The 23727-nt window shown below is 47.9% G+C and overlaps 1 protein-coding gene across 1 annotated transcript in view; it reads left to right on the plus strand.

Annotated features, from left to right (window-relative positions):
• Positions 1-23727, plus strand: part of LOC149355163 (high-affinity choline transporter 1-like) — a 60653-nt gene that overhangs the window by 18309 nt on the left and 18617 nt on the right. Inside the window, exons 4-9 of the mRNA XM_089576081.1 lie at positions 654-809; positions 1120-1268; positions 11711-11854; positions 14179-14308; positions 15189-15406; positions 20126-20327. Coding sequence (XP_089432207.1) covers positions 654-809; positions 1120-1268; positions 11711-11854; positions 14179-14308; positions 15189-15406; positions 20126-20327 — 999 coding nt within the window. The remainder of the gene's footprint in view (positions 1-653; positions 810-1119; positions 1269-11710; positions 11855-14178; positions 14309-15188; positions 15407-20125; positions 20328-23727) is intronic.

Below are 23727 nucleotides of genomic sequence, written 5' to 3' on the forward strand. Positions count from 1 at the left end.
CTGCACATCTTTTTACCTTAGTTTGTATAAACCCGTGGATTATCAAAACGTTCCGTTTTTCTCAAGTTATTTTTCGCCCCTTTCGCGCTTTTTATTCAGAAAAGGTGGGCTTAACTGTGTACAGAGAGAACGCGCATTGCATGGATGGAATCAGCGATGTAACACGTGAATCGGCTTTTCCCGCTTCAAAATGTAGGGCTGGCGCATGTTTTGCTTTCGCCGTCCTTTTTCAGACTTGAATGCGGCGCCTCTTTTGCGTCGCGTTCCTTGGCCTTCCTGTCACACTTGTCCAGTTGGTGAGCTGAAGTATGTGCTTAAATTCCTGTGCACGCACCAGGGAACGGACCCAAAAACCACCGAAAAGCGGCCTTTGTACTGCTCGAAATTATTCAAAGAATGAGTTGCCCGCTGTTTGAGTGCCTCATAAAACGTTATTTTTTTCTTCAAAACCGCCGTTTAATCGGCTGCGTCCACTAACGCTCGACGTGGTTTTCTAATCGGTTTTCAAGAGGCTGGACGTGCGCAAATTTTGTTTAGCGCAAGGAGCTAACGGTCGGTGCGTCAGCATTGACATGCAGGTCTCGCCGTCTACGTATATGTGTCGCATTCGGGGTTGACGGTAACCTGGTCAGCGAAACCACACGTGCTTGCAGGTGGCTGGTTTTTCGCGGGAAAGATGCGCGTCACCAAGGCACTGACGATGCTGGACCCGTTCCAGCAGCACTACGGGAACTGGATCTCCATCATGCTCACCGTGCCTGCCGTCTTCGGCGAGGTCTTCTGGACTGCATCTATACTCTCCGCGCTAGGTGAGCAGCTTCTCTCCCGCGCCATTGAGAAAACGTTGGTGCAGGGCAACATATGCCAATCCACAGTGGGGATTCGCTTCCTTTCCTGCCTCGTTTCCCTTCTTTTATCGGAAACGCCATCCAACAAAGAATCAGCTTGCACGGGGTCGAATTTTACTTCTAATCTTGCCAGGTCATTAAGTTATTCTGCCTCAACGACCAATATTTTTTTTTTGCGTGTGTGTGCTTCCCTTACTGCTCGAGAACAAACGCCGCTACGAGCCATTCGTGTCTGTGTCGCCCGGAGCTCATTCGAAATCGGCCGTGGCAGGTGACACAGTGAACATCATGGTGCACGTCAACAGCGAACTCATCATCATAGTGTCCGCCGTGGTGATCCTCTTCTACACGTCGCTGGGCGGCCTCTTCTCGGTCATCTACACGGACATCTTCCAGATGTGCAGCACCATGGTCGGTCTGGTGAGTGCGCAAGCGCAGACCAGTGGTTAAGGGAGGGATGCGCGTTTCGCGAACGAAACGAGGCTCGATTGGGCGCTCTTCGTGTGGCCTCCGATGCTCCAGGCACGCCTGCTGTAAGTATTCTGTCTCTGAGGCTTACCAAATCTGGAACAATCGCTTTTGAAGTTAAAGCTGGACACGGCAATTCAACAATATTCGTTAATTTTGTATGAAATTTAACCAAATTTGGTGAAGATAAGTCATTTTTTGAGTTCATTTTACAACTGCATTTTATTATAAACTACTTCGTATAGTTGGTGAGTAATTATATTTGACACCCTCGTCATGCCATCCTTGGAACGTTAAATATTTATGCAGAAGGTGCACAAGTTTTTTTTTCTTTGTAAGCATGTTCACAACGCCTTTTTTCTGGCCATTAAGTCTATTAGTTCTTTTTTTAGATAGCCAGTACTGATGGAAATAAAAGTACACAAAAAATCTTTAGTTTTATTGCGCTCTTTACGCCTATGACTTATGAGCAAGAAACAATCAATCCACTGTAATTCATTACGAAATTCCGAAGCGGTGAGTGACTGCAATCGCAGAAAAAGTTAAAGCATAGAAAATCAGCTCAAAGTTTATTCCCTCGTTTGTCTTCTTTATCGCCACGTGTGCTTTCCCTTTTCGTCAGAGAACTGCGGCGTTAGAGCCGACAGAAGCTGTGATCTTCTGATCTCTCCTCTTCATGGTGTCACCAGATAGCAGTGCTCCGTCGTCGGAAACAATCGGATCTCACGGTGCGCCGAAACCATGAGAAGCGCGATTCGCTCACAATTCTCGACAAGCACACGTCAAAAAACGTAATTTTTTAAATGTCTATTTCATATTTAGGAATAATCTTTCATGGCGAGACAGATCAAGGCCCGTTGGTTACGGAAGAAAAATGGCAGGGTTTCAACGTAGTTAAACCGAGTAGAGGTGCGAAATCACGTGTTTAGCCTGATTGGCTCATGGTTTTGCTCTGCTGGGTCATCGGAACGTCTGGCGACGATATTAGACTCAGGTTACGTTCTGATCGAGGTTCAGCTGATCTTATCTGTTCGCGCCAGAGATGTAATTTATAGACATGAGTATTGGGTGACTGACCTAGTCACGGACAAAAATGGCGTTTCAGGTCCCATACGGGGTCCTTGTACGCAATAAGACTTTTACCTAGTCTAGCGTTCTAGGAAACACCGTCTGGTCAGGGTTAAGCACTATTTTAAGAAGTCTGACAGTACATTGCGAGGCTAGTTGCTTCGTAATGCACAGATAGTGGAACCAGCGAAACTGACGCAGGACAAAGCAGCGGTGGTTTGTGTGTGCCTTTTTGTCCAGTCTTGCGTCAGCTTCGCTGGTTCCACCATCTACGTAGTCTGACGTTCGACGGAACACCGCCTGGTCAGGATTAAGCATTATTGGCATTATTACTGCATCACTGACCAAGTCAAAAACGGAAACGACGTTTCGGGGCCCATACGGGTTACTAATTGTGAATCTTATTGCGAACAACGGTGCTGTATGAGACCCGAAACATCAATTACGTTTTCGACTAGGTCAGTCACCCAACCTTCATGTTATTAACGCTTCACCCTAACCAGGCTGCGTTCCGTGTAGTGTTAGAGTAAGATGGAAGTTGATGAAGGCAACGATGTGCAATGCACAGCGCGAGTGTGTATCGCATTTTAACACGGCGCAATCAGCTGTGCCGATAGCATAGTGCTCGCGTGCAGTGGCCAGCAAAGCTGATCTGTGGGCGCTGCCGTGGCTTCCAATGCTAGTCAGGGCAATATTTAACTAATCTATTCATTCGAGGTCAAGGTCAAGGCTTCAGCGATATGACCCGTGTTCTGCAGTGTTGGTCGTGAGGTAGAGCCTTCGCTCTAAAAAATGAATTGAGAAATCGAATATTTTGATCAAATCGGCCTTTTTATTTGCAGCGTCCCCCTTTAAGCAACTTTAACCCTGCAACCTGCAAAGCAACCTGCAAAGCGAATGCAAAGTTGCGGTCTAACAGCTGCTCTGCTTCTCTGAGTACTTATTTATTTATTTATTTATTGAATACTGCGGACATGCTGTATGTCCAAGCAGGAGAGGGAAATACATACAGGAGGGAAAAGCAAATCAGGTGCGATAGTAACGAACGATATAAATACAACAAAACCAGCAACGCAAAAGTACAATTGAGAACGCGGTTACAGCACAGCTACTAAACCAGCAGTGAGAATCAAGAATGATTACACAACAACGGAGAGTTCTCCGGTAGAGCATTCCATTGAGAAACTGTTCTCGGAAAAAAAGAAAACTTGTAGGCATCTGTGCGTGCAAAAATAGGTTTCAGGCTAAGGGCATGCTTATGGCGCGAGGCTCGTGTGGAATCATTAACGATGTAATTTTCAGGTCGGATACCAAGTCGAGAAAAGTATAATGAATGAAGGAAGTTGAGACGGGCTTTCTTCCTTCTATCTGCCAGTGGTTCTAAGTCTGCGAGTTTCAACATGGCGGAAGGAGAGTCTAGGCGCCTGTAACGGTTGTAAATGAATCGTGCCGCAAGACGTTGCATTCTTTCTAGTTTTTGGATGTCATCTACCGTGTAGGGGTCCCATACAATGCAGGCATATTCAAGACTGGGCCTTACAATAGATTTATATGCTTTCAGTCTTAGGGCACTAGGGCAACCGCTCATCCGAAGCTTCAGAAATCCTAGCTTTTTGCGGGTGGAGGAGCATATATTTTCGATGTGTTTCGTCCATTTGAGCCGTGACGTTATTGTGACACCTAGATACTTATATTCTTTTACAGCTCTGATTGCAATGTTATTAATGTCGTATAAAAAATTATGTTGCGTGGTCTTTTTACAGATGCAAAGAGAAACTGTTTTGTCAAAGTTAATAACCATTTCCCATTCATTACACCATTTAGCTAAATATTGTAGATTTGCATTCAAAGTAAGCTGGTCAGACACAGATTTGATAGACTTAAATATAATACAATCATCCGCAAACAGCTTTACGGACACAGAGGGATCGAGAGCTTCTGGGAGATCGTTTATATAGATATTGAATAGTACTGGACCCAGAACCGATCCCTGAGGCACACCTGAGTAAACCTCTAAGAATCGAGAGGTGGCTCCATCGATGTCGACAAACTGCTTTCGCTTTGATAAGTATGATGTGACCCAATTTATTATTTGATCCGGAATGCCTAATAATTTCATTTTTATTACTAGTTTATGATGAGGTACTCTATCGAAAGCTTTAGAATAATCTAAAAAAATCATATCGACCTGGCCACCGCAATCAAGCACTTTAGCAAGTTCATCTACAGTGACCACTAGCTGTGTTGTAGTTGAGAATCCTCGACGGAAGCCATGTTGCGCTTTGGTCATTATTCCCGTGTGGTCTAAATAATTATTGAGGTATTTGGTGAGTACGTGTTCTAGCACTTTGCAGGAGGTGGAAATCAATGAAATAGGGCGGTAATTACCAACTTGTAGTCGGCTGCCGCTTTTAAAAACGGGAACCACGCGAGAAATTTTCCATTCATCTGGCACTGTACCCGACTCAAGAGACTTATTAAATATTATTATCAAAAACTTGGCTAGTATTTCATCGTACATTTTAAGAAAGGTAGTGGGAATATTATCGGGGCCGGGGGATTTCTTGGGGTCTAGCCGAATACTCGCTAAGTATTCGCTATAAAGCCTCTGGCATTTCTGCATTGCGGAAAACGAGCTTAAGCCTATGCAGCTCTCGTATTATTTACATTATAGTTATTGTTTGACCCGATGATCGCAGAATAAAATTGGTAGTCGGCAACAATAATCATAGCATGCGAGGAAAAAGAGCAACATATAGTAATTAATGATGTCATAAGCGCCATTCATTTTCAGTGCTCAGAAAAATTGCATTATTTTCAAAATCACCGTAGAAAGAGACCCTTTCGCGCTTTCTTTCGCGCTGTAGCCAAAAGGAAAGTTGTCCTTTCGGTATCAATATTGTTGGGCCAAATACATCGGCTGCTTTCCTGCCTGATTTCGATTCATACCACCTCTGCCACAACGAACCCCGTTTTCCTCGCATGCGGAAAACACATAGGACGGCTTAATATTGCAGAATTAAAGAGGACGTCAGGAGCCAAAATCCGAGAACAGTACGTGCAGATTAGAACAACACGAATCGGCCGCGAGAGTAGCAGATACGATTAATCTCCTATTGCTACACGATTCAGTCCTATGCAATGAGACAGCCGTTGAAAGCCCGGCGCTCTGCAGCCTGCGTATCAAGAATAGCGCCAAACGGCTGCAGATATGGTTTAGGCCCGGCGGGTGGCGTTATGGGTGCGGACGGGGAAGAGTTTGAATTTCGCTATGAAACTCTTCATACAGATTATCCAGACCTGAAATCGGATGAGACACCCACTACGGCTTCGGTTTGCCCGTGTATCAGTAATACGTATGAGCATTCTTGTTCTCTCCACCACGAACGGTATACACGTCATGCTTATTTGCATCGTACTAGGACGAACGGGTGCTTGGACCACAACAGCCACAAAAGCTGAGCGCTTGACCTCACGTGCTTGTGGCATTCCAGTCTAAAGTGACTAAGAATGGCGGATAGATCAGAAATTTGCGTCACGACCGCCTCGAAGTTTCTCAAAATTAAGTTCTATAGGGGTCTGTGCTGTGGTTCAGAGAGGGGGAACACGAGCGGTTTATTAAGTATAAGGGTGGGTTATTTTGCTATCAAGGCGCGCGGAGAGCGCGTCGACTGGCTCACCAGACGCGTCTCACGGTTTCTTTCCGAGAAGGCCGGGTTTGACTCCTTCAGATGGGTTAGCGGGATTGCTCTTTGCAGCTGGCTGCGACGTGAGCTCCGGGTTGACCTCTGCACTGGGGGTCGCTCATCGAGCCGCGCGTCGTCGCACACTCTTCTTGGCCGCATCAGGAGAGCTTCCGCCTTAGATCGCCACGATTGGTTGGGAACCAGCTCGTGGAGTATTCTCCGCCCTTTCTCGACGGCGTTTCGTGCTCGAGTGCCTTCACTTGCGCGATTGGTGGTCAAGGGGTTTTCCCTGTCGAGTCTCTCCCAATCAGGGAAGCGACCGAACACGGCTCAACCAATCCACAGCGCCCCTCTATGTCTTCTCGTCTTCTGCCCATGCGCACACCTGTGTCGTCCGGGGGCCCGCGCCGACGCACTAGCATGTGCACATCATCTTCGGCTACCGTTATGGTCCTTCGACCCACATTTGCACACAGACAATATCGGAGCGCTTCTCCTGAGACGCGGTCTCCACGTCTGTCGCCACGCTCCACCAGCTGGCCATCTCCGAAGATAAAAAAAAAGCAACCCAGACAAAACAAGCTGAGTGTCTTTGGATAGATAAAGCAAAAGTAAATTATAGACGATCAACGCGATTAAGGGGGAAGAGTATGTGTTAGCATTAATGGTCCCACAGGACGAGCTGCCGCTTGCGAGTTCAGACCTTGTGAGAGGGTGGCGTGATTCAGTCCGTCATTCCTCGTGTGATACTCCATACCTTAGTCGTAACCCCATCCACTCTCCCTCACACACCAACCTCTCCATTGCTGGAGAGGGGAATTGCCCTGTCTCCACTTTGCCACCTGCCAAGCGACGCTTCAGATGGACGGACGGACCGACCGATTTGTGCTACATGGGGGTTCTTGCGCTCGCGCATTAAAAACAAGTCTCTCTTCTGCGCTTCTCTAGCCCGCTATAGGGACGACACAAGGGTGTACTTGTCTCATGGTTATTGCCCTGTACAACGATGAAAGCAACCGATCCTCTTCGGCAAAACAACAGACTTACGTATTTGTAATTTAAATGAGCCGACTTTAGTGCCATGAAATATCCGTTTTTGTGGTTCTCGAAGCGTTCAACTTTAGCTCTAAACTTCTAATTATTGCCTACAATATTACTCTAATTGATTCTTTGAGGAGGAGGTTTTGAGTGCGGTGACAGTGTGAAGATCTTGGTTAGCGTGTCGTCACGTTTTAAACGTTTTCGAGGGTTCACGCAGAGCTGAGGGGAAATGATACACAATGTTTGTTAATAAAGACAACGGGTTCAATTATAAGCTTAGTTGCGACTCGTGTCGGTGCGGCAAACCAAAGGGTTGCGGTGCTACGATTCATCTGGCTGACCTCCTTCCTGGGGATGGTTCGAACCACGCGGTGTGCTGCGCTTGTTTCAGAAGACGGCTGTCGCACGCGTCGGTAGTTGTGGGGCGAGGTGAGGGTTTCCCTATAGGGACACGGCCAGAATGGCAGAAGGTAGCCCACTCTCGTAGCTGTTGCCTTCTCTACGCCGAAAATCGGGACCGCTATCGGATTTCTCCTACGACGTGTCCGGGAATGACTGGACCGGAGTAGAAGCGGGTGGTGAGATACTCTATGGACCCGACGCTCGCGTTTTCATACCACTTTTCTGGAGCTAGTCGTTTCGCTCTTCGGTCGCACCTCGACCTTAACGTCCATCGCCGACGGGCAGTGATTTACATACGCCGGGGCGTTCCCCCTCTCGTGCTACTCCTTAACATCCATTGTTGACTTGCGGTGTGACCAACGCAGCGCCGCTTACATTCCGTGCCACACCTTTGACGCCTATTTTCGGCCGGGCATGTATTATGCTATCGTGGATTAGCGGGCAGGCGAGAACTAGGCGTGGGATTCCTCATCATTCAGGTTATAGCTGGCAACATAAAGAAATGTCATAGTATTAACGAGAGGGTGGCAGTTATCGTAATTAAACTTAATAAGAGGTACGAACTGAAGGTTGTACAGGCCTACATCAAGCCATGATATACAGATAGTTGAAAGTTTCTATGAGGATGCGGAATCAGCAATGAGCAAAGTAAAGACACAGTACACTGTACTGATGGGCTACTTCATTGTCAAGGTAGGCAAGAAGAAGGCTGGAGACCAGGTAGCGGGCGACTATGGCATAGGCTCTGGGAATAGCAGAGAGAGTTACTAGTGGGGTTTGCAGAGAAAGCTAATTTACGGATCATGAATATCTTCTTCCAGAAACGAGAAAAGAGGATGTGTACGTGCAAGAGCCCCAATGGGGAGATTAAACATGCAGTAGACTTCGTACTGTGCGCTTAACTGGTACAGAGCAGGATGTGGAGATTTTCGAAAGGGTGCGTTGTTGTGACCGCAGGATGGTAAGGCATGGAATTAACCTATACTTGAAGAGGGAACGGAAGAAACTAGTCAGGCAGAAGTCCATCAACGTGTTAGCGGTAAGAGGGGAAGTCGCGAAATTCAAGATCACGCTGCAGAAAAGATATATTCGGCCTTGACTGATGACGGCAATCATAGTGTTCAAGCAATTACCATAATCTCACAGTGATCATTACGGAGTGCGCAGAAGAAGTAGGCAGAAGGATGGTTAGACAGGATGCCGGCAAGCTCTCTCAGGAGACAAAAGGTCTCATTAAGAAACCTCAGACGAAATAGAACTGGCAGAGCTCAACCCTAAGGTTATTAACCTCATCAACGCTAAGGTTATTAACCTTATCAACGCTAAGGTTATTAGAAAGAATTGGCAGCATCGTTTCCATGCGTCCTTCCTAGCAGAGGTCCCTGTGTGCACCCCGATAAGCCGTCGCATTCTCGCCCTTCCGTTTTGCCGAAACCCCCAATGTCGGTGACCTCTGCCTGAACGACGCGGCTGAGAAGAAAATTACTGCGACCGGGCGCCGGCGCCTAGACAGTCTGTCTGCCACGATGCCGCGAGCGTACACCTACCTTCGCACATGAGAAGTGCTCGTACAACAGCTGTATCTTACCGGTACTCACCTATGGGGCAGAAACGTGGAGGCTAACAAAGAGAGTTCAGCTCAAGTTAAGAACAACGCAGCGAGCTATGGAAAGGAAAATGATAGGTATAACGTTAAGAGACAGGAAGAGGGCAGAGTGGGTCAGACAACAGACGTGGTTTAATGACATCCTTTTTGAAATCGAGAAGAAATGGACTTGGGTTGGGCATGTAATGCGAAGTCAAGATAGGCGATGATCATTGAGGGTAACGGGTGGATTCCAAGAAAAGGCAAACTTAGCAGGGGGTCGTAGAAATTTAGTGGGCGGATCAGATTCGATTCTTTTAGCGCAGCGGAAACGTATTAGCGTCGACGTATGCCGGTTCACCGCATGCCGGCTGCGCATGCGCAGTGGGCCCACTTGGCCGCACCCCTACCACTGCGCGTGCGCAGCGGGCGACCGTTAAACCGTTATACGTCTACGCTAATACGTCTCCGCTGCGCTAAAAGCCACTGTTCAGAAGCCTGCGGAGATAGGGTGGCCTCAGCTGGCACAGGAGAGGGATCATTGGATACCCTTGTTAGAGACCCATGTCCTTCAGTGGGTGTAGTCAGGCTGATGATTAAGATGCCGACGTGCGATGAGTCATGAATGTACATAGGTGAGCACTTCAACCTTAAGCCCATCGTCGGCTTGCGGTGACTCAGAGGCGCTCCTATTCGGTTCCGCACCATGTAGAGTCAGTTCACTATGACTCATCTTACCAGTGCACATAAAACAGACGCACTGTGGTAAAGTAGACACCACGAAAGCTGGCGTAGTCTAGTCTGTTTTCCTTCTGTCCTTGTGTTATAGGTGCCCTGGAAAGATTAGTCATAGTGTTAAAAATCGCCAACCAGCCCAGCTGTCTGCACTTAGTGATATATATTGTCGATGCATCCTTAGTCACCCAAGCAGGGGCGGTGACCCTTATAGCTGCGTTTCTTTGTCGCGCACTATGGAAGCATGTTCCGGCACTCTTCAGCATGTCCCGTCCGTCAGACAGCTTATTTCATTCTAAGGACCACGTCGTCTGATCTGCAATGTTTACGCCGTCAGACAAATGCCCCACTAAACAGCGTCGACACAAGAAGCGTCCAATGACTTGGGCTAAAACAAATCAATACTGTATCTATTGATAAAATCTTTGCAAATATCTCTTGTTGAAAATACCACTGAACTATGAACATTATTTACCTAACTTGTAGAGGTCGCCTCCTTAGACTCATTATTTTTGTGATAGAAATAACTCGTGGCACATCTTAAGAGGAGCGTCATACCAGCAAAAAAAAAGTAGTTTGGTAGCTTGTGTTCACATTTCTTCATTCTTTCGTAGTATTTTGCATTGCGGCCGCTGTACATACGCGATTTATTTTCTCTCCAATCACCCCCCCTCTTTTCTTTTTGCACTCGTTACAAGGGAAGTCATCCTGACAGACAAGACATGAACCGGGTTCTCCAGGGCGCGGGACAGGATGGCAACATGTTTTCTGCAAAGTACCCTGTATAGAAACCTTTCACGTGACCTCAAGGGTGCCATCTTTGGGTGCACTTGCGACCCACTAGCACTATCGACCCTACACCCTCTGTCCAACTTCCCCCATTCACTGCCATTCACCCCTCGGCACCACTAGGTCAAAGAATGAGCACCCCCCCCCCCCCCCCCCAGCACTGTGGAAAAAGGACCATCTTCCTTTTCTTGCCTAGCCTCTGCTGCATTGAAGCAGACTAGGAAAACCAGGTTTTCGCAGAGTATTCTGGACCAAAAGCTGGCAGCCGCTGTGACGTCGATGAAAACTATGTATACATGGCACTCTGTCGAGGACGGACATGATGCTTCACTGGGATCCACTCTTGACAGTCCTCAGCTTTTGCATGGTTTTCGTCAAAATTAGGCTGCTGACCTAGAGTTTTAATCCCGCCGCAGGTGAAAGTGGATGCACTAATTCCAGCTGGGAAAGCACTTTCCCGCCTCCATTTACAGCTTGCTATAGCTAGAAATCGTGTCCTTCAGCTGGAAGTTGAAGAAATTTCAGCTGGAGCTGAGTGGAAGTGGAAATTTTCCAGCTGGAAGCAAAAACCAAACACGCTGGACATAATTTCCAGTCCCATAACGGAGCTGTACATGAAAAGCTTTTCTTTTTTTCGTCTGGGGAGTCCGCAGAAGCGGAGGGGCAGCGCAGCGCAGTGTGTTTCGTGTCCTCTTGGGACGCGTAAGAGAGTGGCTGCTAAACGCCATACTTCCTTTGACTGCCATGTGCACACAGCGAAGCGGGGTAGCCAGGCATTTGCCTTTCGTTTGTCTTCAGCACAATTAAGGTAAACAGTCGGCCAAAGTACAAACCACTCTCCACCTGCTGTCTGGCAGGCGAAATGGACTGGATATCACGTTTCATGAACTCTAAAATGACAGGCCTTCAGACGGCAACTGCTACTACAGGCCCTGTGTTGTTTCCGTGAAAATTACGGCGCTCTGCCACCAGAATGCAACAGGCTACTTGTATCAGTAGTTTTACAGTACAGGTTACAGTTGTGGATGAGTCAAACGCTAGTTGTTCGTGTCACGAGACTGTTTGCCCTTCGCTGCTGTTCCCCGCAGTGGTCGTGCGTGCCCTACGTGATTATGAGCAAAGCAACAGGAAAGATCGGAGACAGCGACTGGGTCGGCGAGATCGAGCCTAAGGAGGCGAGCCAAGTCATAGACCAACTCTTTATGACCATCTTCGGAGGAATCCCGTGGCAGGTGAGGGACTCCGAACTGAGAATTCTCCGAGAAGTTCGGTGCGAGCTGCGCTATGATGTACTAGGGTTCTTGTCTACATTATTACCACGAACGGGAAAAAGAAAGAAATTAAATAAAAAAAGAACTTCCGCGGCGGCTCAGGGCCAGTGGGCTTTTATGTTGCTGAGCATAAGTTGCCGGCTTCGATGCCGGCCGCGTCTGTCACAGTGCAGTCAGCGCGAAATGCAAAACGCGTTCTGGGAATGCGGTTAGCGAGTCAAGCGCCAGGCGGTCGTAATCAAGCTGGAGTCTTCCCCTAAATAAAGCGCCTCACAACCTGGCTGCTTCTATAGTACGTCAAAAGTCCATTAATTCTGTCACTGATACAGAATTGATAAGATCTTACCTTTGCGGTTTAACGGTGGCAGATAGGCTCCAGAACGCTATCATCATGAATAATTGCTAACACAGTCATGAGAACCATTGGCGCTAATCAACTAAGAGACCGGGATGGTTTTCAGAAACGGGACTCTACTGCAGACCACTGACAATATCAATAAGATTACTAATAAACGAGCAGAATATGACCAGTCCCAACATATAGTCCTCGCACATTGCGAAAAAGCGTTTGATTCAGTCGAAGTGTCAGCAATCATCAAGGCAACGAGTAACCAGATCAAGGAGCCGGTGTACCTGTATGGGTAGGAAATGTGCTTAAGGATTACGCAGCGACCAAGCCTCCCATAGGAAAAATGATAAAATACAAAGTGTCAGACAAGGTAACAATCTCTTCGCTTCTATTCACCGGCAGTAGCTGAAGACACCTGAAGCTGGGTACAAAAGTTAATCGAGAGCACCTTAGTAGCATGCCATTTTCTGATGGCATATCCTTGCTTAATGACTCATGGGGGAAATTACAGCCCACGACTGCGGACCCAAGCACTCAAGGCAGATCGTTGACCACTGAAATAACGTTAGTCTGGAACGTGAACAAGCAAGATACTGACAGATATCATGGAATACTTCTAACTAGGGCAAAAAATAATTAGCGCAGGTCCGGACCACGAGAGTTAAAATAGCTACAGGAAAATTAAAATGGGTCAGAGTAAATTTGACAAGTAATCAAAGGTATAAACAGCAGCTTACCAATACCCCCAAGAAGAAAATATACAATAGATGTTTCTTTCCAGTACTTACCTATGCGGCTTGGACATGGATGGCAGTGAAAGCGCTCAAAATATAAATTCAGGACATCGCAGCGAGGAATGGAAAGAAAAATTCGTATTTGGGCCTCGGCTCTCGCTCACGGCGTTTTTCAATCGTCGATAGCGACACGTGACCTCGATGCAGTTATTGGAATCAGACTGGCCGAGCCTGTCGGCTGCGCTCTATTGAAGCGTTACTCGAACACACTGCATGGTGGTCGTACAGGGTCGGTAAAAAGTTCCAAGGCCACAGGGACTTCTTTTGAACGCTGTAGTATGGCAGTTACGACAGCTCCGAAGCCCAGAATCTCTGTAGAGGATAGCAGAAGTATTCTCACCTCTGAGAATCTTGACAGCTTTAATGTTATTATAAGTGGCAAGATTAGGCGCTTAAAAGCAGACCCAGTAGCCTGGGAACTTTTGACCAACCCTGTACATATTCATGACAAGTCTCGAAAGCTGCAGAATCTTTCCGCGCGTCATCGTGAACCTTTGCGAAAGGTCCAGTAGAAGAATTCAGATCGCGAACCTTTTCCAAAATCACCCGCGTAGAAAACGAAGGCCGCACGCTGACGGAGATAAGCAATGCGCAATGTTTAATTAGAAAACATTACATATTTTGCGGCAATGTAACGGCTTCGCTGCAATATTTTAACGGATATCCAGTGTGTTAAATGTGAATAACAACAATAATAATAACTAGCGCCAGGGAACAACCAGTGATCAGCCTGAATTTTATTCCCGTCACACGTGCTGTTATTCCTAGAATCCTTGCTCCGTTTTACACACCCTGTGCGCAACATTTTCGACCCGTCGGACTCGGTTGGTAGGTAGCTAAAATTAATGGCATATTTTGCTATCCGGCAGGAGGCATTGGTTCCTTACTTCTACTCAGCGCACTATAGTAGTGGGAGATAAATGTGTATCGAAACTTGGTGCAAGGTGTTCTCTCAAAACTAACTATACCACGCTAAAACTGTTTCTCAGCATACCTACTAGCATTTTGTGTTTAGTTACTTTCTCAGAGAAGATAGGTAATTTTTTTTGTCAGTGTTTCTATGCCACCTTAACGGAGCCTACCTTCTTTCGTTGCATTGCGTCTTCGTGCCACTCACACTAATCGAAATTTCTTCTGTCCAGGTGTACTTCCAAAGGGTGCTGAGCACCGATTCCATATTCAGCGCCAAGATGCTCTCGTACGTCTCCAGCTTGTGTTGCATCCTGGTTGCTGTTCCTTCGGTCATCGTTGGCGCTCAGGCTAAGACTACGAGTACGGTTTTCACTTTTTATGCGCACTAGTACACACTCACTTTTTTTCCGATCACAGCAACCTTTAAAAACATGGGGCCGAAGAGGAACCTCCACTATAGGCTACTTTTAACTACATGGTTGAAGTATTAGGCTTGGCGACCAACTCGAAAACAGAGGCATATTTCATTGCATAATACATAAAAACTTCCTCATCTTTTTAATACATGATTCTAAGGGTCATAGCTGACTGACAGAAATGCAGCCCGACATTGACGTAATAAATCTTAGCCGGTAGAATGAAGGTCAAACACGCACGTATACCAATTAATTTACATCTTTAAATGCTTTAAACCAAAGGTAAACGTGTAAACGATTGTCGTTGATGCCCATTACGCCTCCGCCCACGCCACGCTGCTGTCGTCTTGTAACATCTTCAAAATATATTTACCATTGTTCAAACATCTGAGAACGTATTTAGAATACCAACTAAATTGTGGTAAATGTTCCCTGGTCAGCAAAAATGATGTAGTCGGTGAATTCTTCACCAGTTTTCAACAAGAGAATTTTGGCTTGGCTGGACCTCATCACTGGAGTTGGCTGTCTGAGTGGCTTTGACGATCGGTTGCTGAGCAGAAGATCGCCGGATCGGATACCAGCCACATCTCGAGGTCAGAATTTATGCGCATCCGTCCACTACGTACCGTCCCTCCCACTGTCCACGTTAAACCCCATATACCACCACGGAAGAATGCGTGTGGGCTCGATTTTATGTTCGATCTCCTTCAAGAGACCTGCCCTCAAGCTCAGGGCCGTCCAGCCAAGAAGCAAACGTAATGAGATGGTGAGCTGAAAAGTAAAGCTGCGACAATGCATTGATCTGTACGTCGTCTTCCGTGCAGACTTCACGGCTCTGGGCTACATTGGCCCAAACAACCTGACGGAAGAGCACCGTAAGGACGTGCTGCCGCAGGCGATCCGGTACATGACGCCCTCCCTGGTGGCCATCTTGGGCCAGCTGGGCATCACCGCCGCCGTCATGTCGTCCATGGACTCGTCCATGCTCAGCGCTTCCTCGCTCATCACGAGGAACGTGTACCACTTCCTCATCAGGCCCTCGGTACACTTACTCTTACTCAGAGCAAGCACAGCTACAACTATATATATATATATATATATATATACACACATATACAGTCGATCCCGGATATATAGAACCCGGATATATCGAATTATTGCCTATATCGAACAGATGTAGAATTCCCTTGGGAATCTCATGCAAAAGTATAGCAAATTTGTTTACGTTTATCGAACTCCCGTGCACCCTATATTTGATATATCGAACTCCGTGCCATGCCGCGCCCCTGGAAGTGGGCTTCTCCCACTAGCGCGCGCTCCTGCAAATGGGCTTCTCCTAATAAGAGTTCACACGGCAGTGGCCTTGGACTGCTGCGCTCTAAGTCACGTGATGGGAACTTTGTGGGGGGGTGTGAAAGGAAATGGGAATGGCCAGAGGGCCATGTTAAGGAGCTGCATGCAAGAGGGAAACCGTGCTGGCCGCAGGCCCGCAGACGCCTAATTTCTGCATGCTGGTTGGCTGACTCCGCTGGCGTCGCCGAAGCAAGCGATGTCAGCTAGCCGGCGCCAACGTTTAAGCCATTTTGGCTGTTACTGCTGACGGTGTTGATTCGCACGTGACTGGTGTGGTTCTGATTGCTGTGCGGTCGTCGTTCTTTTCGCTTTGTTCGCGAAGCCAGTGTGAGTTCGCTTGTGACTTGTGCGGTGCCGTGCGTTTTCTTTTCGCTTTGGTTCGTGTTCGGGAGCCATGAACGCGAAAAAACGCAAGAATTTGGACTTGGCAACAAAGGCGGATATCATTCGACGGGTGGAGGCCGGCGAGAAAAAGTCGTTGGTCGCCGATGCGTTTGGAATTCCTCGCAACACGCTGAGTACAATCCTGAAGAACAAAGCCGGCGTGAAGATGAAGGCAGCGCAATCCAGTCGTCCTGGAGCGTGTCGTATGCGTGCTCCGACCTACGACAAGGTCGAGAAAGCTTTGTACGCCTGGTTCTTAGAGACACGTGCCAGAAAAATCCCTGTCGACGGCCCGATGCTCATGGAAAAAGCGAAATGGTTCGCTGTAGCCCTCGGAGAAGAGAGCTTCACTGGTGGCACAGGTTGGCAGCAGCGTTTTAAGAATCGCTACAGCATCGTCGGAAAGACACTCTCGGGTGAAAGCGAGGCTATCAGCAGCATTGTCACGGAGAAGTGGCTGTCCGAAGAGTGGCCAGAGATTTGCGAGAGCTTTTCGCCGTCGCAAATATTCAACGCAGACGAGGCAGCATTGTTTTGGCAAATGCTGCCAAATAAGACTCTCCACCTGAAGGGCAGCGCATGCCATGGCGGGAAGAACAGCAAAGTGCGCGTGTCGATTTTGCTCGCGGCAAATATGGATGGTTCATGCAAACTGCGGCCACTGGTTATCGGCAAAAGCAGGTCACCACGCTGTTTTAAAAACACGAAAGGCCTCCCGGTTCGGTACGCATTTAATAAGAAGGCTTGGATGACACGCGATCTTTTCACCGAGCGGCTTCAAACGTGGGATTCCGAGCTGCAGAAGTCGGGCCGCAAGGTTTGTCTTCTTCTTGACAACTGCTCTGCCCATCATGTCGTCTGCCAGTTGAAGCAGATCACCATCAAATTTCTGCCGCCAAATACAACTGCGAAACTTCAACCTCTCGATCAGGGCATAGTGAAGGCATTTAAGGTAGGGTACAGACGGCGACTGGTGCGAAGGCTCCTAATCAACCTTCGGTTGAATATCGATCTCAAGTTGGACCTCCTAGCAGCCATACAGATGCTGGCTGGCGCTTGGAATGACGTGAAGCAAAACACGATTGTTAACTGCTTCCGCAAAGCCGGGTTTGTGGTGGCTTCAGACGACAGATGTCTAGACACAGAAGACGACGGCGCTGGATGCCTGGATAGCGAATTTCGTGAGCTGTCGGCGTTTGCAGGTGCCGTCCCAGACGGCGTAACAGCACGAGATTTTGTCAGTGTTGACGACGACGTGCAAGCCGTTGCGGATCTTGCTGATGCTGACATCGTGGCTGACATCATCGATACCGAGGAAGCGGACCCGAGCAGTGACGAAGATTGTGGCGAAGAGGCCCAGCCGCCATGCACTGCGGCTGAACTTGCATCCGCATTTAGCGTAATTCGTCGTTGTTGTGGTGCAATAGAAGGCACTGGACTTTCTCATTTGGATACTCTCGACAAGCTTGAGGACAGCTTAATGAACCTCATGGTGCAGAGGAAGAGGCAAGCAAAGCTCACTGACTTTTTTCTTGCGAAATAAAGCGCGCTGGTCGTGGAGTTGTGCTTTCGTTTTTATGGACTTTAGAGGGGTAAATCGGTAAGTTCCCACTTGCTACATCCGCGGGAAATTGTCCGAGATTTGCGCAATTTTAAAATAAGCGTCTAATAGGCATATTTTATATTTCGAATTATTGATATATCGAACTTTTTCGCGATCCCCTTCGAGTTCGATATATCCGGGATCGACTGTATATGCAAAAAATATATGAAGACGTAGCTTACAAACATTAAATTGTTCTGAGCTACAAACGTCTTCATATATTTTTTGCGTTTATTTCTAACCGAGCCCAAGGAAGTTTTATTTTTATATATATATTTTAATACCCAGTATATATATATATATATATATTGCTTTGCTGTGCATGTTTGTTTGCGCGCGTGTGCGTGGAGACTTGGCGATGGCTGTGGGGAATAGGATTCATCGGAAGAGAGAAGCACGACGTGTCGCCCTTTCAGTTTACTCGGATGCGGCAATGAGCCACGTGGTGGTGTGCCGGAAGCTTTGACCGAGTTTCACCGTGTCTTTGCACGGAAGGCGGGGTTTTCTTTTCATGCTTCTCTTAGTCGAGATGAGTGACTGAGCCCAAATGAGTCGTAAGTCAAAAAGAGTGAGTGAACCCAGATGAATCGAGTGGAAGTGAATCGTAATGACCAGTTCACCCCGGGCTGAGTCTTGAGTCTGAGTGAGCTCAAGAGAATTGCGAGCCTACATGAGTTTGAGATCATGAGTTCGACTGAGCCCGGGCCTCTGTGAGTGTGAGTTTGAGTGAGCCCGTAGGGTTCACAACATTTTTTTGTTTGAGCATTGAAGTGTGCATAAGACAGCACTGAAAGCGCGAACGTATAGAATTAACCACCTCGAAATAAGTTAGTCGTTGAACACTGACCAACAGAAATCAAGGGTGCGAAAATTGAAGACAGCTAGCTGCAGTCGGAAAGAAAGTTCAGAACGGGAGCGGGCATACAGTTGACCGAGGAGCGCGGCGGCAGTCCATCCACTAAGACGACGGAGCAGCCCTCGAAAGCGACGGGGTCCTTTCGGAGCAGGGGTAATATAGCGGATACGGTCCGGCGACTGCTCGAGTTCCCGGGTGTGCGCGGGGAGCGGCTTTACCCCGACTGAAGCCGGAGTCCATTCGTCCCTCTCTAAAGCTATCGGGTGCTCACTAAGAAGACACTCGCGGACCCTGAACTGCGCACCGAGGCTTCGGCTTTGGCTGGGGGGACTTTGAGGAGGGAAAAATTTAGAGGGACAAACAAGCGGTACGGACGCCCCTGCCTGTGGACTGCAAGTGGAGATGTAGCTAGAATAAGACCAGAAATAAAACAACGCGCGAGTGCGTACAGTTACGGGGCAATGTGTTTAAGAAAACGCAACAGCTTTTAATCAACATAGCAAACGTTAGTGCAGGAATGAGGCCACTTATGGGACACTGCAGCAGTTCGTGATTCCTCAGCGCTTTATTTCTTTGCATACTGCAGCGAGCACTTCGATATTCTGGATGGCCTCCGTGACGGTGATATCCGCCTCTATAATCCTTATGTCGCTCACCCTGCCATATAGAATAGATATCTTTTTCGCAAACTTTCTAGTGCACTAAGCGGAACTCTCTGCAATCTTGTTGTGTTGAGTAATTTGTATGTTTTCTATCCGAAAGCTTCATAAAACCAGGTCCACTCGTCAATCTCTGTACTTACAATCGAGATCGGAAATGCACTGCACTTACTACTTATTCGAGGAACCAGTTTTCCATTCAAAAATTGGGCATAGTAAAATGAAGACTGAGCTGTATTGAGTTCATAAATGCACTGAACCGAATTGCTTATGGCGAAGAGATCAAAATTTGTTGCAGAAATGGAAAAAATTTTTGCTTTCAGTTTTGCGAAATAGGGCCTGAACTGCATAGTGGGAAATCATGTGTAACTGTACAGCTCTAAGCTACCTTCCTTTCACTTGGCCATACTCGGTCGTGAAGCACTCGCCGAGCCAAAGCATTTAGTTGGGTCAGAATAGATAATTGCTTAAAACCGTGAATCGCCATCCAGCTTAGCCAACGTGGTCATAGTTTTGATGAAGCTTCTCATCATACAGCGACAGAGGAAAGCCACGCAGCTTTGTCCTCCTTAGCCGGAGATGAAACTAGGGACAACCGCCTGTCCTGGGAAATTGATTCACCAACTAACCAAGATGGCTAGCACATAGCAGAGTGAGGCCGAATTATTGATCAACAACTAAGTTGGAAAGAAGTTATAGTCGAATGTTAGTCAAATTATTAAAATCGCCCGAGGTGGAGCGTTCGATCAAGCGAGTAATTAAGCAAGTAATTAGAGGCCGAAGTACGAAGCCCGAACAACGTTGCTCGCATTAATGGGAGGCAGGTCGTATCCGTGTGAATGCACGCCACGTTTTTCGACTCTCGAGCGATCGTAGCCTCACGCTCGTGCCCTGTCGGGACCGCAGGCGTCCGACGGGGAGATATCGCTGGTTCTGCGGAGCATGATCTGCCTGGTGGGCGCCACAGCGACAGTGACGGCACTCAGCGTGGAGTCGGTGTTCGGGCTGTGGGCTCTTTCCTCGGACTTGGTCTACGTGCTCCTCTTCCCGCAGTTCGTCGCTCTCTTCTACATGCGCAAGAAGAGCAACGCCTACGGCGCCGTCTTTGGTTCGTCCCTTCTTTGCCGTGCACGAAGCCCCGCGGGGCTGAGGGCTGCGAGGGTTGCGAGGGTTGCATTAGATACCGCTGTAACACGAGCCCTTCCTATTCTCGTCAAGTGCGATCCCGATTGCAGTTCTTGACCGCTCTCTGCATGCAACGCCTACACATTATATTGCAGCACTTTGGCTGATGCACGCCCCCGCTAGACACTATCAACTAATTAATTTATTTCTTATTTCTTTCACATCAGAAACAAATGCAGGAATAAGAACTAAAAGCTCCTTCATGAGCAGGGTAGCTGATACACGTCATCACTAGACACTAGCCAACGGGGTGGCCTCGCCCACGGCAGGTGAGGTTATTGCACATGTAGTTTTGCAGCCGCATGTAAATAACAAGTAGGCCCCGCCGTGGTGGCTCAGTGGTTACGGCGCTCGGCTGCTGACCCGAATGACGCGGGTTCGATCTAGGCTGCGGCGGCTGAATTTTGATGAAGGCGAAATTCTAGAGCCCCGTGTACTGTGTGATGTCAGTGCACGTTAAAGAACCCCAGGTGGTCGAAATTTCCGGACCCCTTCACTACGGCGTCCCTCATAGCCTGAGTCGCTTTGGGACGTTAAACTCCAATAAACTAAACCAAATAACAAGTAGGCTTTTAAACAAAAAACAAAGACGCTCATTCAAATGCTGCTTTCCAATTTCAGGTTTTACCCAAAGAAGGCAGTTTGGAGACTTGTTTTCGTTTCATTGTCTCCTAAGGGAGAGGGTAGCAACGGTATGGCTCTTCGATACAGATAAAAAATCTAGATTGCGCTTCCAGAACCGGCTTATTGTCAAGCATGGGATCGTGCTCGATCGAGAATGAAATTGGTCGTTTACCTTCGCCGCATCTCCAGTGATGTCTATCCTAACCGACTCGATCGGAGTCGAAGTGACCTGTGTTAGTGGCATTATCCGAGCGCGCTATATTCAGTTATTGCGCATTGGATAGAATAAGAAGGAATGCGGGATCATTATCGGGCCTCGCACATGTGTGTTAGGCTTCGTCATTTTAGCTTTAACGCACTTACTCCAATATTGCTCGACTCTTTGTCGATGTTTATTTTGCATTTATTTGTTTCTAAATAGTGCTCGAAACGGAAGGAGCGGCTGCCTGTCGTTGGAACTAAATCTGACCCAGCATACAGACTCCCCCGTTCACCCTAAATTACAATACCGATTCTTCATAGCCTGTCTCTAACTGTTCTTCGCATCCATCTCATTAGTGGAAGCCACAATTAACAACCACATGTGAAGGTCTCCGAAGTTGTGTGTATGTACCAATTTGTCGCAGTTGGAACTCACATACATCGCCCTTTCTGCAGACGATATCAGGGAAGTGGCTGACGGACACCGCCAACGCCCGTACATATCGTCAACTAGGCCAAGTTAAAGTACATTGTCATCATCTTTTAGGATGTAATCTTTAAATTAAGAGTTCAGTCTGCACACGAATCATTTTTTAATCAAGGGCTTGACCTGTATTCCAATAAATATGGCACGAGATAATTTATGCCAAGCCCACCGTGGAGCCGGAGTGAGCACCAGCTTCGTTCAGTTATGCACAGAAATACGGCACTACGAAATATAAAGGCTATGTTTTTCTGCTGCCGGGTGCTGCGTGTTCTTCGTCTTTTATAACGCTTAGTACTATGCACTAAGACAATAGGGAACCATATAGACCTTCAACTTGTCTCACTGATTCAAGATTAAGCCCCAAACTCTGAAAGCTTCCTTTCCTTAGAAGTCTTCCTAACCTTACGTGAGGCCGCCTTTCCGCGAATGTTCGATGGAGGAAGCCAGCTTACTCTGAAAGCTCTCCTCGCCTCTCCTCAAGTAAGGAACGCATGCCGCGTGTCTGGGTTCGAGGGTTCCTTCACATCGGCCAATAGGACGCCGAGTAGGAAGTTGCATTCCCGCGGCGACAACAAACATGGCGGCGCCCTTCGAAGCTGGGCCCCTAGATTCGAACTGAATTCGTCGTCGTTACTGCGTTTTTCAGTGCGTTCGCTGGCCATAAGTGGGCCATCGGTCTTTCGCTTCCTCTCATCTCGCCTCTAAGGAAAGTATGAGTGATAAATTTGCCTTACTTTTTTATTTAGATTGGCGATTCAGCCGCTTTTAGGCTTAGGACCATCGGTTTGTTGACAGAAATGGTTTCCGTCCTAACAACCAGATGGCGCCACTAGGCTGAGCTAGGTAGAGTTCCTGTATATACAGGAACTCTAGAGCTAGGCGGAAAACTCGTCCACCAGATGCAAAGGGAATAGCCACATAAACGTCAATCGTCATGTCATTGCGTCGCTGTTTGCATAAACTGAATTAAAAGTGGAAATTTGAGAAACGTTACAACGTCCCGCAAAATACCTGCGTTTAGCGTACGTAAGCATGCACACGCTTATGGTACATTGACAGCGTCGATTTATGCTATTTGCTAGCCATATCTCTCACGCCACGAGCGGCGACGTGGTGGCCGGGAGGTGTGAACGAGGCAACATTTCGGCGGCGGCGGATTTCGCTCGCTTTCGCCGCCGAATGCCCAAGTGTGACAGAGCCGCACCGCTGCGGAATCTGAACGCAAATTCTTCCTCTTAGTGCACTTCCGCTGGATTCACCGCGTCGCGAAGCAACCTAGCCGTTCGAGGATACAGGTACACTTCATCGAATGCGTATTCACAAGCACGGTTAAAAAATTGCGTGCAGTCGCCCGCGTTGCGGTCAGTCCACGCTACCATTTTCTCCCGCCTGCTCAACTGCGCTCACGCCGGGCTCGCGTCCTTGCGCCGCGTCTCGCCGCTCGCGTGAGTGTGCGGAGTCACTTGTGGCGGCAGTGAGGTGAAGCGCTCCTCCAGGGCCAGGAGCGACGTAAGGACGCATGAAGGCAGCTGGCAGCTGCCTCAACTGTGAGGAGGCACCAAGGACGACCTTACTTAGGGCTCCTCAGTAAGGAAGCTTTCAGATTGACATGAGGGCTCCTCACTGCAGTGAAGGCTCCCTTACGGAGGTAAGGAAGCTTTCAGAGTTTGGGGGTAAGTTGCGCTTCGAGTCCACTACTGGCATTTAGCGACCGGGCATCGAGGCCATCGCATGCCCTTACTCCTGTCTACTCATGCGATGTGGAAAGACGTCGTATAGGTGCCAACGCATCTCTGTGCAAGCGTTTTCAATTACTCCTAACGCATACTTTAGAGTTTTCAAAAAAAATTATTCTGCTTGGTTTTCAGCGCGTTCAAAAAACTACACACCCGAGTAACGATGTATGTAGATGAACAGTGGAGCACCTTCCACTGAGGTGTAATACCTGCTCTTACGAGAACTGTGCTCCGCTGCACACTTTCATTTTTAGCAAGCGATGCTGTTGAAGGTA

Source organism: Amblyomma mixtum, chromosome 3 (genome assembly GCF_055824585.1).
Source record: "Amblyomma mixtum isolate Tamu chromosome 3, ASM5582458v1, whole genome shotgun sequence".
NCBI lineage: Eukaryota > Metazoa > Arthropoda > Arachnida > Ixodida > Ixodidae > Amblyomma > Amblyomma mixtum.